The 13,073-nt window shown below is 43.9% G+C and overlaps 1 protein-coding gene across 2 annotated transcripts in view; it reads left to right on the forward strand.

The window, feature by feature from the left end:
- The first annotated feature begins 11,984 nt into the window (after positions 1-11,984).
- LOC124012193 (roundabout homolog 3-like) overlaps positions 11,985-13,073 on the forward strand; it is a 243,259-nt gene continuing 242,170 nt past the window's right edge. For both annotated transcript variants that reach the window (XR_006834680.1, XM_046325684.1), the window contains exon 1: positions 11,985-12,147. Coding sequence is in view for 1 of the 2 variants with exons in the window: in XM_046325684.1 (XP_046181640.1) it covers positions 11,985-12,147 (163 nt within the window). In the remaining variant the exon portion in view is untranslated. The remainder of the gene's footprint in view (positions 12,148-13,073) is intronic.

Below are 13,073 nucleotides of genomic sequence, written 5' to 3' on the forward strand. Positions count from 1 at the left end.
TCCCCACAGCAAATCTTAACACCTCAATCCACCATAAAGTGAAAACCTCAGACCCAAAATAAAAGCATCTTCATTACGTTGTTTTCATTTCCTGGAAGGGCACAATTATTAGTCTGAGCATCAACCGGGCCACTGGACTAATGGCTTCAGTGTGACAGAGAGATCTAAGAGGGGGAACCGGTGGCAGGGCTCAGCTCGTACCAAGAGAGGACCAGCGGGGGCCGGAGCCCGACCAGCCAAGCCTTTCATTTATCCAACTCATGAAAGGGCCACTCGTCTCTCTCCTAATTGCAACGTAAACTCTATCAAGCTGGGCTTATTGGGGAGGGAGGTGGGGGACTGGCCTCATTTGACGAGCCTCTATTTCACTTCCTTTCCCCTGAGGACCAGCGGCAGGCTGCAAAATGGACATCAGATCAGATGCAGGAAGCACAACACAGGAGGGAGGGGTATGGAGCACAAGGAGATTTGACTGTCTCCACTCGGCACTCACCTTCGTGTCCCTGCACTGTCTGGGTAACTGTGTCAGGAGTGTGAAGAGGACAAAACTAGAAAAGTCTGTGGTAATTTCACAGATGGAATGACCAAACTTTGGAAACTGATAGACTTTGAACAAGTAGTCCAAAGACTTTTAATGAGTAGTCTTTATAGTTTACCAGAAGTTTTTCAAAGTTTGGGCAAACAATCAAATACAGATATTTGAGATGACAGACAGTGACACATGGACAGACAGTGACACATTTAATACCGCCTTGCACACTCTTGCCTGCATCTAGCTTATCTACTATAGGGTGTAATCATTAGTCCAATAGTTGCAAACAAGAGTTTATATTGGACAAATTCAGGTATTTTATCCCTGTTTCGTCTGCTTCCATTTAAGAATCGTTTATCAACAGAATTGGTGGAATGAATACACCCCTGATCACGCATAAACACAGTTCACTTTCATAGCAACCACGGTGTATTCCTTCTCACTGCTATGCACTCTCCTCCTTTCACCTTTTCCCTTTGTTTGTGACTTCAATGAACAACACATCAGCTATGTGAACAGGCAAATAAAACTTTCCAAGCCAAACTATGTCATAACTACTATACACAGCCTACATTGTTGTCCCCATATTAGCTAAAGTAACGTCTTAGTCAACATAGCTAATAGAACTAATGCGTTAGTAAACTCACTACAATCATGCAGTAACATTACAGTGTATAGTCAGTTAAACCGGCGGGCCCGGTGGCAATACATTAATATAACCATTAATATAACCAAAAGCTTACCTTTACTTGGAAGAGTTCCAGTGTTGTGTTGGATAGTCATAGCCAGCTAACCCTCTGTTTGAGCCGGGTGTTTGAGGAACTACGTTTGAGTAACTAAGTGGGGGGAAAAATGTCAAAATCTCTCTCTCTCTCTTGCTTCTCCTTCATTTTTGAAGAAATTAATTTATTGAAAACTGGTCAACAATTGTCTTTCTCTCTCTTTGATTCAACTACTCACCACATGTTATGCACTGCAGTGCTAGCTAGCTGTAGCTTATGCTTTCGGTACTACAGTAGCTTCATTCTCTGTTGCTTTAATTGGGTGGACAACATGTCAGTTAATGCTGCAAGAGCTCTGATAGGTTGAAGGATGTCCTCCGGAAGTTGTCATAATTACTGTGTAAGTCTATGGAAGTGGGTGAGAACCAAGAGCCTCCGAGGATTTGTATTGAAGTCAATGTATCAAGAAGAGGGTGGAAGCTGACTTTCCTCCGGCTACACCATGATGCTACGCTACAGAGTGCTGTTGAGGCTACTGTAGACCTTCATTGCAAAACAGTGTGTTTTAATAAATTATTTGGTGACGTGAATATATTTAGTATAGTTTTATGTAAAAAGGACACATTTCTCAATATTTTACCATTTTATTTTTATGAAATTCACTAAGGAGGATGGTCCTCCCCTTCCTCCTATGATGAGCATCCACTGGTCAGCATAGTTAACCAAGCGAGGTCCAGGCATTTGCAATTGGGGAGGGAGAAATAAATGGGAAAAGTAAATTGAGAAGGTAAGGTTGGCAATATGTCCACTTCATTGTGGTGTCTGTTAATCATTCCCAGATCCCCTCTGGCTCCAATAAGGGAGTATAACAGAATATAAAAGAACAATTTGGGCTGCCCCAGCTGTGAAAAGCCAACCCATCACGAACACAATAGCCCTGTAGAGGCCAGAGTAATTTGGCGTGTGATCATGGACACGCCCCTCTCTCCCTGTGTCTTTGTTTAAGTCAGCCAACAGCACATCACCTTGCCCTCCACCCCCTTCAATGGCCAGATGGGTAAATCCATAATGCAGGGCAAAGAGTGAACCCCCCTAGTTCGCCCATGCTCCAACATGGATCTTATAAGACCCCATTACAGACCAATGGGAGCCCCCTTCTTGCCTAATTAAGCGCAGCCTTGCAGGCCCTGTGCGCAATAGCTTACCAACCTGGGAGGAGGCCCCTGCACCTGGGGATGCTACCTGTTACTCAGCCCAGCTCATCAGCCCTGAGGAGAGAGCCCCAGCTGGCCAACCAGCCAGCCGGCCAGGATGCCCTGAGTTAGGGGTGGGGCGGGTCCGTGGCTGGTGAAGCATGGTGGCTGTGTATGGAGTTGTTTTATGGCCGTCTGTGGGCCGTTATATGTTGTCTTAGGGAAGTCACACCTCGCAGCACAAATACCACACACTTGCATAGAGACACTTACACTCACTTAGGCTACATACACAGATTTTCTGTTATTAGTTCACCTGTACCTGCCTTGTCACCAGGCTTTTAGTTAGCTGGCCATTCTTCCTTGGTTATAAAAGTAATAGTTTTCTTTATTTTGTTTTGTTTCAGAATTGGTTTAACTCATTGTGAGATTACATTTATTTAGCATTCAAACATTAAATACACTACATTACCAAAAGTATGTAGACAACTGATCGTCGAACATCTCATTCTAAAATCATGGGCATTAATATGGAGTTCGTCTCCCCTTTGCTGCTATTACAGCCTCAACTCTTCTGGGAAGGCTTTCCACTAGATGTTGGAACATTGTTTCGGGGACCTGCTTCCATTCAGCCACAAGAGCATTAGTGAGGTCGGGCACTGATTTTGGGTGATTAGGCCTGGCTCGCAGTCGGCGTTCCAATTCATCCCAAAGGTGTTCAATGAGGTTGAGGTCAGGGCTCTGTGCAGGCCAGTCAAGTTCTTTCAAAACTGATTTTGACAAACCATTTCTGTATGGACCTTGCTTTGTGTACAGGGGCATTGTCATGCTGAAACAGGAAAGGGCCTTCCCCAAACTGTTGCCACAAAGTTGGAAGCATAGAATCGTCTAGAGTGTCATTGTATGCTGTAGCATTACAACTTCCCTTCACTGGAACTAAGGAACTAAAACAGCCCCAGACCATTATTCCTCCTGCACCAAACTTTACAGTTGGCAATATGCATTCGAGCTGGCGGTGAGCTTTACACCACTCCAGCTGACGCTTGGCGTTGTGCATGGTGATCTTAGGCTTGGAAACCCATTTCATGAAGCTACCGACAAACAGTTATTGTGCTGACATTGATCCAGATTTGGAACTCGGTAGAGAGTGTTGCGACCGAGGACAGACGATTTGTATGCGCTGCGCACTTCAGCACTCAACAGATTCGTTCTGTGAGCTTGTGTGGCCTGCTACTTCGTGGCTGAGCCATTGATGCTCCTAGATGTTTCCACGTCACAATACAGTTGACCGGGGCAGATCTAGCAGGGCAGAAATTTTAAGAACTGACTTGTTGGAAAGGTGACTTCCTATGTCGGTGCCACATTGAAAGTCACTGAGCACTTCAGTGAGGCCATTCTACTGCTAATGTTTGTCTATGGAAATTGCATGGCTGTGTGCTCAATTTTATACACCTGTCAGCAATGGGTGTGACTGAAATAGCAAAATCCACTCATTTGAAGGGGTGTCCACATACTTTTGTATATATAGTGTATATCGTCTACACAGTGATAAGTATTGAATTGCCACAACCAGGCTCCAGACTCAACTAAGGCAATGGTCAGGGCAAGGAATAGTAAAACTTAATATTTACATATTTCCAACTTGTCAATCATTGAATTTGCAGTGGATTTTCCAGTTTGTATCCAAAACATGAAAACATAAAAAGCTGTCTAGATCAGGGGTCTCCCAGGCAAACCGGCACCCCAGGTATCCTTCCCAGGCAAACCGGCACCCCAGGGACCCCTCCCAGGCAAACCGGCACCCCAGGGACCCCTCGCAGGCAAACCGGCACCCCAGGGATCCCCATCACACATTAGCAACAAGCAAAAAGACATTCACATGTCTTGTCTTATCATCAGGTGAATGATAATGACAAGGAGAAGTAATGAACATTTGAAATAAATAGATTCGGTAGATAGTTTTTCATTATTTTGACCTCCCCACATTATAGTTGGAAGAGGAGGTGTAAACTCTAACATAGCCTTTTTATATAGAAAGGGAACTCCAAACACAAGAACAGCTGTTTAGATGGTTAAACAAAGGTTAGCCATGTATTGACAAAATGTACTGTATGTCCAAGTTAAGAAAGCTTACCAGCAGCCAGCGGCACCTGCCATACTGGTAGCCTATTCATGGGTGGTTTTTCAAAACCTACTGTATGTCAGATACAGAGTGTAATTGGCTCCAATTAGTGTAATTGGTTTAATATTAGGAGTTGAGAAATAAAGTAGATCATTAGAAAGATATTCTACTCTTTTCTACTTTATTCATTTGATTCTGTTGTTGCTAGCGATATTCCAATTGATTTTTAAATATACATTTTTATTTGATTTTTGCAGACACAATTGATTTTCACAAGGTTTGCTCACCTAAAATGCTTGGCCTATTTGCCAAACAGCAGACAGCACAGTGGGAAAGCAATCAAACCAAAGATGTCTCCCCTTGAAATATCAGGGCTGACAAATAATTCATATTTGTAACAATCAATATGCCACACTCTCACTCTTACACACCACTGTTTTCTCTTTATAGTACTGATTGGAATGAACTCAAGCATTCGATGCATTGATTGCTTGCGACCCATCCCAGTGAGTGGGTAAGGTTGTTTCAGACTGGTCATATCAAAGTGTTGCTGCAATGGGTGCAAAGGGCCAGTCTGGAGGAGCACTTGAGAATAGGAGACAATTGCTAAGAGACATTCAGATTCGAGGATACTAACCTAAGTGAGACAGATATGGTCTGCAGTTTTACTAAATTAGCACTTTTGATTTGGGAGGAGGGGTGGTGTTCTAATGCATATATGAATGAATATTTTGCATTTTTCAGCAAATTAACTTTTTATGAATAAAGATAAATGGATAGGGAAAGGTAGGGGGTAGAATTTATGAAATGCAAATGTCAGAAGGGTACAAATGGCAGGGGTGTGTTTTCCAAGTCAATATCCATGGGGTCGTAGCCAATTGTGTCTTTGTTATGTGATTACGCCGAGATTTCTCAGGGTTTAGAGTCAACGCTATGGGCTGGAGCCAACGCTTTGTTTAACTTCCTCCCCTCCTGGCTCCAAGTGTACATTGGGGCCATGGCTAATGCCCAGAACAACATAATATAGGTCCTGTAGGTCCTGTTAACCCATCTTCTGCTGGCTTTCCTACAATTACATATTAGAAAAAAAGGACTTCGGTGTTATCAGAACATACCTGTGCTTTTAAACTGCATCGATCCTGAAAGTTTCAAGTTGACTGATGGGTTATCAGTCAAGTTGACTGATTCGTGACGTGATCGTGCGGAAAGGGTGAAATCAGCCATGCGTTTCCTGGAGAGTTAGTTTGTGAGGCGTGATTGGACACAACCCCCTCAGGAGACAGTGGCCAGCTTGCTCTGGGGGTTCTCCCTCTGGTCTCCCAGCTGAACGTACGGAAGCACCAATTATGCCACCCTGGCATATGGGCACTGCAGGAGCGCCATTCTAATGACGGAGCATGCCAACTGCTCGCCAGCCGAGGGTCAGCGGCGCTCGGTGTTGTTGCCAAAAAGTCACCCAATTACGAGGCACCTCCTTCCCTGATGGGAGTTGTGGATCCAGCTGTAGGAGGGCAGAGGACTCGCGGGTATGGCACACCTGCATCCTAAACGGGACTGGCTGTCTGTCACCATCTTCATCCGGCTGGGACCGGGAGGAGGGGGCTTCAGCTGGCTGTCCTATACCCTGGCCCTGGAGCTTCTCAGCAGGGCACAGCCAGACCTGGGCACAGATGTTCTGCCCACCCCTGGTTCCACTAAACAGTGTGGGACCACATCTCCACTGATTCTACACATTCAACTGCAGGTGTGAACAGCAGAAGTCTCGTCTCGCTGTTCGAAAGAGCTCAATGATCAACCACACCCCTTCTCAGCAGACAGGCAGATCTCTGGGGGAACAAGCTTCCATGGCTATCACAAAGCCAACAACAATGAGTTGACATGTGTTGGCTCACGGGTTGCCACTTGATATGCTGGCAGACTAGGGTATATGTACATTGTGTGTCGATAGACATATGCCTTGTTTCGTCATTGACTCCAGTACTGTTTGTGCCATTCAAATTAAGAATTTGGTTTGGCCCCTAAGACCCTCACGAACTTATACAGAATCACCAATGAGAGCATCTTGTCAGGCAGTACCACTGCCTGGTACTGTATGACAATTGCACCGTTCACAACCACAGGTCCTTCCAAAGGGTGGTGCAGTCAGACCAATGCATCACCAGGAGGCAGGATATCTACAGCACCTGGTGTCACAGGAAGGCCAAGAAGATAATTGTATTTATTTATTTCACCTTTATTTAACCAGGTAGGCTAGTTGAGAACAAGTTCTCATTTACAACTGCGACCTGGCCTAGAGGATCAAGGACCTCAGCCTCCCTAGCCCCGGCCCATTCACCCTGCTATGATCTAAAGGTGGAGACAGTACAGGTGCATACAAGCTGGGACTGAGAGACTGACAAACAGCTTCTATCTCCAGGCCATCAGACTGTTAAACATTCACCTCTAGCCAGCCTCCGCCCAGTACCCAACTTGATATGGCTTGAATACATAAAAAAAAAATAATGGGCAAATATTGTACAATCCAGGTGTGCAAAGCTCTTATAGACTTACCCCAATCGCCTTCAAAGGTGCTTCTACAAAGTATTGACTCAGGGATGTGAAAAATTATGTAAATGAGATATTTCCGAATTTCATTTTCAATACATTTGCAATTTAAAAAAAACATGTAATCAAAGTTTATTGGTTGCGTACACAAATTTGCAGATTTATCGCAGGTGCAGCAAAATGCTTGTGTTTCTTGCTCCAACAGTGCGGTAATATACGGATTTTCACAGCCCCTGTGCTTGAGCAAAAGAGACTGAAGTCGTCACAGAGGTCAATATGTAGAAGAGTTCAATGCAATCGATTCCCTAGACAAAACCCCATCTCTCGGCCTTGGCGGCTTCAATATAGTATAGAGAACAGGTAAAAATAGTCTCATAGAAGACCAACGAACAACGAAACTGACTTCTCACTCCTTGTCTGGGAGGTTTCCGAGATTGCAAAGGTTAGTCAATAAACGATTGCGCTGTGTTCCTTCTCACTTAATTGAATCAGACTAATTGTTGGAGGCTCTTGGGGAGAGGATGGAGGATCGAATGGTAATGAGAGTTCGATTTTGATGATGTTCTCAAGCAGGGGAAGAAAAAACAGTGGATGCCACGACGCTGGCTCTGCTATCGATCTCCAATCTGAGCGCTGAATGGAACACTTCAGTTAGAGGCCACTTTTTAAACACTGCCACTCAGGAGGAGAGTCTGGGAAGGAAAAACTGTCCCTTTCTATCACTTCCAAGAGTGACCATCAGTGGTAACTATAGATAGAGGATCCAGACAGTACAAATTACAATATGATCAAGATGACCTGGTAGCAATAAGCTTGTACTGCCATAATGGCCTTTTGACCTGTCATAGGAATTACCAAATGACTGCCATTACATTACATTAATGACAAGCCACATTGAGTTATGACATCTGACGCAACATTATGATGAAGCGTAAGACGCGAGAAGGGGACCTCAAGACCTGACCAGGGAAAACCCCAGGCCAAAGTTATGAGCAGTATCAGCTGCACACGTCTTAAAATAAATGCATTTGGAAGAATAAAGCCATTTGCATGCAGTGGCTGTGAGTGTGGACCATGTCCTGATATAATATGTTTTTCCTGTGTGTTCTGACCTGGCTGTGCTTTTATTTCTCATCACACTGCACCCTGCATTTACCAGCCAGAGTACAGAGAGTACGGGCTGAATCCTAAACAGTCATTTGACACCACGGGCCCTCCATTCGCTGGCTCGCCACTTCCAGCCAGAACGCTGATGGCCTGTCTTTTACTAGAGGCAAACATGCTCCAAACAATACAACCAAAACTGATCTCCCTTAATAGCGTTAGAGTACATACTCAACACTGTTTGGTAGCCAAAACACAGTGGCGGTGTAGCGATGAAATGCAGAAGGCAGTAAAAAGTGAATATGGGGTTCACTTTGCATGCGTAATAGAGAAGGAAAGAGAATGTATTCACCAAGCATGATGCTATTGCAACAGAGAACAATAAATACATGATATGTATGGCTGAAGGGAGAAACCAGGGAGCATGCAATCGTTACAACGTAATTACACTCATCTTTGCTATGGTATTTTATTACCAGCTTATTATGGTTGATTTATGGTTGCGATAAAACCGTTGGTTTGGCGCCAAAGATAATTGCGGCCATGTAATAGACATTTGTCAAAGTCGTTTCAATTTTAAATCAAGCTTTAATCGTGCCAGGTTACGTCAATGCATCTCTTCTGAGATTAGGGATGCAGCAGCGGCATCATTTTAAGTGAATTCATTTTGTTGGAATACTATTTACTGGTTCATTTCCAGGACTATTATTCAATGGTTTGACAGACAAATGATCGTCTTTGTGAGGCGATATATTGAAGGCAATAATCCACCTCAGACAATGTAATATGATTCCAAATGGGAAGATTATGGTGTGGATGTGTCTCCCAGTGGGTGTTCATTGTGCCTGCTAGAAAATAAGACATGGCTGTGGAGGTTCTACTACTATAGAATGTGCCAGAGAGAGAGAGAGAGAGAGAGAGAGAGAGAGAGAGACGAAGACACTCATTCTATCTTTGCACTGCAATTACACGTCTTTACTGGTAGACCACATCTACATGTTGATGCTGCCATGTCGACTATCACCTATAGAGATAATCTATGCATTTCTTTCACCTCACCAGCTACTACCGAGGCACTCAAACATCTACACTGGCGAATTGGTGTGAGGTCTGAGAGTGGGGTTGAGGGATGAGATGACGCAACAGCTTTACGCACATAGCCTGAGAGGCTATCGATCTACTGCATGGGGTCCATACCATCCCCATATTGAACGCTGATGAGAAGCCGATGTGGAATCTTCTGGCACAGCTGCCCCATGAATGGAAGACCCCTTAAAATGAGGGTTCCGGAAAGTTCCCCTGGAAAGGGTGCAGGATGGGGGTCGTCACGCCAACTTTGTAGAGGGGATGGCTCCCATTGTCCCACAGACGGAGCGGGAGGACAGGGGCCCGATGGGGGAAAGGCTCTGCTAATAGGAGTCACACTGACACTGTCAGCAGGGGGCTGAACCACACGTGACCACCCGGACCACCCCAACACACACGCGCCAGGTTTAGCGTATTAAGAGACATGCACAAACACTAATTTAGGGACAAAAAAATTCACTAACATATACACATGCACACATTCAGACACATACATCACAAATGTGTTGGCCAACACACACGTATATATTCAATATTTCTCACAAGCATACAAATACACAGACACACACAGCATGCATTTGTAGATATCCACATGAACATACATCCTCAAGCCCACATTCATGCATACACATGCACACACATAGGTCTACGTTCATGCATGCACTTGCATTTATTGCTTAGGATAGACTGTATATTCAGTGATCCTCCACTTTGCTGAGCATCACTACACCCTTTAGACTTCACTAATAATCTTGGACACTATTTTACCTACAGTTTTGAGTCACATAATTATTCACAATCAGACCACTTCCTTTTCACTACTAGTCTTAGACATTGCTTTACTTGATCGGAAATGGAACATGAAATCATATCTTTCTGTCTTATAGAAACAGTTCTGTAGCAGCTCAAATGTGACGGCTATCTAAATCACGCTCTCTTATTTTTGGTTTAGTTTTTATAAAGGAGAAGACATCAGCTCGTCTTTCATAGCGAGATGAAATGAGACTTGATGCCACACCATCTTCTGTTGTTGACCAACCACCAGCTGATGTCTTCCTTTTGTTGTAGAGGTTTTAAATAACATAAAAAGTGATGACATAATGACAAAAGTATCATGAAACATGTTTTATCCCCAAAATGCTGCTGCTGTATATAAATGTTATACTTATGAAATTAGATTTGCAGCGTAATAGCAATTACCGCACTGCATGCCCAATGAAGAGCTCAACATCAGTTTGGGATTATTGAAATTGTGTTTGACAATGATTCCTCATACATATTTCATAAACGCAACACAGCATAGTCATAAATCACAATATATACATGTATCAATTGAGCTAGCTGTGATTTAGTCGTCTGACCTAAAACTGCTCCCACTATTATGGAAATACTGTTCTGAAAACATTGTTTGGAATCTAATATATATAAATGCTCATTAATAGTCACAGATAGGAGTGGTTGTTGGGTACCAGCTCATTCTCAAGTTGTACAGTCATTGAAAATTCAACATACTAACAGTATGGTATAGCACAAGTTACTATCAGTTCATGTTCGTTTAGTTCACTGCATTTGTGTGTGTGTGCATTCATTTATGGGTGACCGTACATGTCTGTGCGTGTCTATGCCTCTGTGTGTGTGTGTGTGTGCACGTCCCGCTCTGTTAAGACAGTGACAGTGTATTCTCCCTCTTCCATCGTGCCTCCAGGGATGATTATTAATCCAATAATTAAACATTTATTGCTGACAGCACCTGCTCTCTCTCTCTCTCTCGGACCCCTGGGGACGCCATCACACCATTCCAGGAAGCTTGAGGAGAGAGAGAGAGAAAGAGAGAGAGAGAGGGAGGGAGGGAGGGAGGGAGGGAGGGAGAGAGAGAGAGAGAGAGAGAGAGAGAGAGAGAGAGAGAGAGAGAGAGAGAGAGAGAGAGAGAGAGAGAGAGAGAGAGAGAGAGAGAGAGAGGGGGGTGGGAGGGAGGGAGGGTTAGAGAGAGAGAGAGAGAGAGAGGGGGGAGGGAGGGAGGGATAGAGAGAGAGAGAGGGGGAGGGAGGAGAGAGAGAGAGAGAGAGAGAGAGAGAGAGAGAGAGAGAGAGAGAGAGAGAGAGAGAGAGAGAGAGAGAGAGAGGGTTAGAGAGAGAGGGAGAGAGAGAGAGGGAAGGAGGGACACAGGCTGCAAGAGGGAGGGGTGAAAAAAGAGGAGGCAATCCAAAGGGTAATCAGATAGAAGCTAGATTCTTTCACACTGGCAAGGTGTTTTTGTGCGGCGGCAGACGCCGTGTGAAGTTATGTGATTGCAGAACAAAAGGAGAGCAGGGGAAACAATCTGATGCACTCAGAGGAGGAGAAGAAAAGAAAGGGAAGAATAGAAAGAGGGGTACCCCCCAATGTGACAACCCTCGGAGCCTGACAGTTAATGACAAAAGTTTTTTTATCCGCTTTCTGCATTCCAACCCCTAGACTTTTACCTACAAAAGACTGATTTTAAAAGTGTAAGACTTTGGGAATAAGTGGACATTCATATTACATTGAGGACCCTCATTTAACACTTTTCACACAACGAGAGAGTGGGAGCCAGAGAGCTGCTCATTTAGTCTCTCATAGAGCTGAAAGGAGAGATATAGATCTGAAAGGAGTGATAGAAGAGAGGGACAGTGTTCCCCCTCTTTGACCGCTATAGAGGCAAGATGCTGCGTTACCTGATCAAGACCCTGCTCCAGATGAACCTATTCACAGACACCCTGAGAGACCCGTCTAACAGCAGCGAGCTGCTCTTCAACCTCTCCTCCATCCCCTCGTTCAACACCTCCCTACTGCTGGACTGGGGCAACTTCACCGCCAGCATCAACGGTGAGTGGAACACTGACATTTGTGAAGGGTGTTTCTTTCTGCTAGCTTACATTGTATGTATGGTGATATATGTCTGGGGCTTTGTTGAGTGAGTGGGTGAAAGAAGAAGTAATTTTAATGATATCATAAAAGCAAATGTAAAGCCAGCTTCAATGGTGAGTAGACAGCGGTCTGTCACTTCTTAATGGTGCCTCTATCGGCTTCCAAAAATGACTGGATGATATATGTTTTGTCATTGTATAAGGTGCTGTAGGTGTGGGGCTTTGTTGAGTGGTAATAATAAAGAATGTGGACCTCTAACACTTCCCTTATCTGGTGTTTCTCTCTGTTGTCTTACTGCTAAGAATGACTGACTGTTATAAGATTTGTCAGTGTATGTGTGTTAAAGCTACTGTATGTGTGTTAAAGCTACTGTATGTGTGTTAAAGCTACTGTATGTGTGTTAAAGCTACTGTATGTGTGTTAAAGCTACTGTATGTGTGTTAAAGCTACTGTATGTGTGTTAAAGCTACTGTATGTGTGTTAAAGCTACTGTATGTGTGTTAAAGCTACTGTATGTGTGTTAAAGCTACTGTATGTGTGGGGTTTTGTTGAGTGGTAAAAAAAAGAACTAAGAACAAGTAATGTGTTGTCATGAAAGCAAATGTTAAGCCAGCTTCAGTGGAGAGTGGACCACTGTCTGACACTTCACAATGGTGTGTCTCCATTGTCTTATTACAAATAATGACTCACTGACTGTCACAAAGTGTATTATTGTAGGTTGTGAGGTGCTGTATGTGTGGTCTTGTAACTTGTTTAAATTGGGGTGAGACAAGATTGAATGAGAGAGTTTCTCTGCCTACAGCAAAGAAAGATGATGCATTGTCTTTAGTAGACTTATTCACAATTTAACATCATATTTTTGGAATCTATTCTGGCAATTCTCA

Source organism: Oncorhynchus gorbuscha, linkage group LG02 (genome assembly GCF_021184085.1).
Source record: "Oncorhynchus gorbuscha isolate QuinsamMale2020 ecotype Even-year linkage group LG02, OgorEven_v1.0, whole genome shotgun sequence".
Classification (NCBI taxonomy): domain Eukaryota; kingdom Metazoa; phylum Chordata; class Actinopteri; order Salmoniformes; family Salmonidae; genus Oncorhynchus; species Oncorhynchus gorbuscha.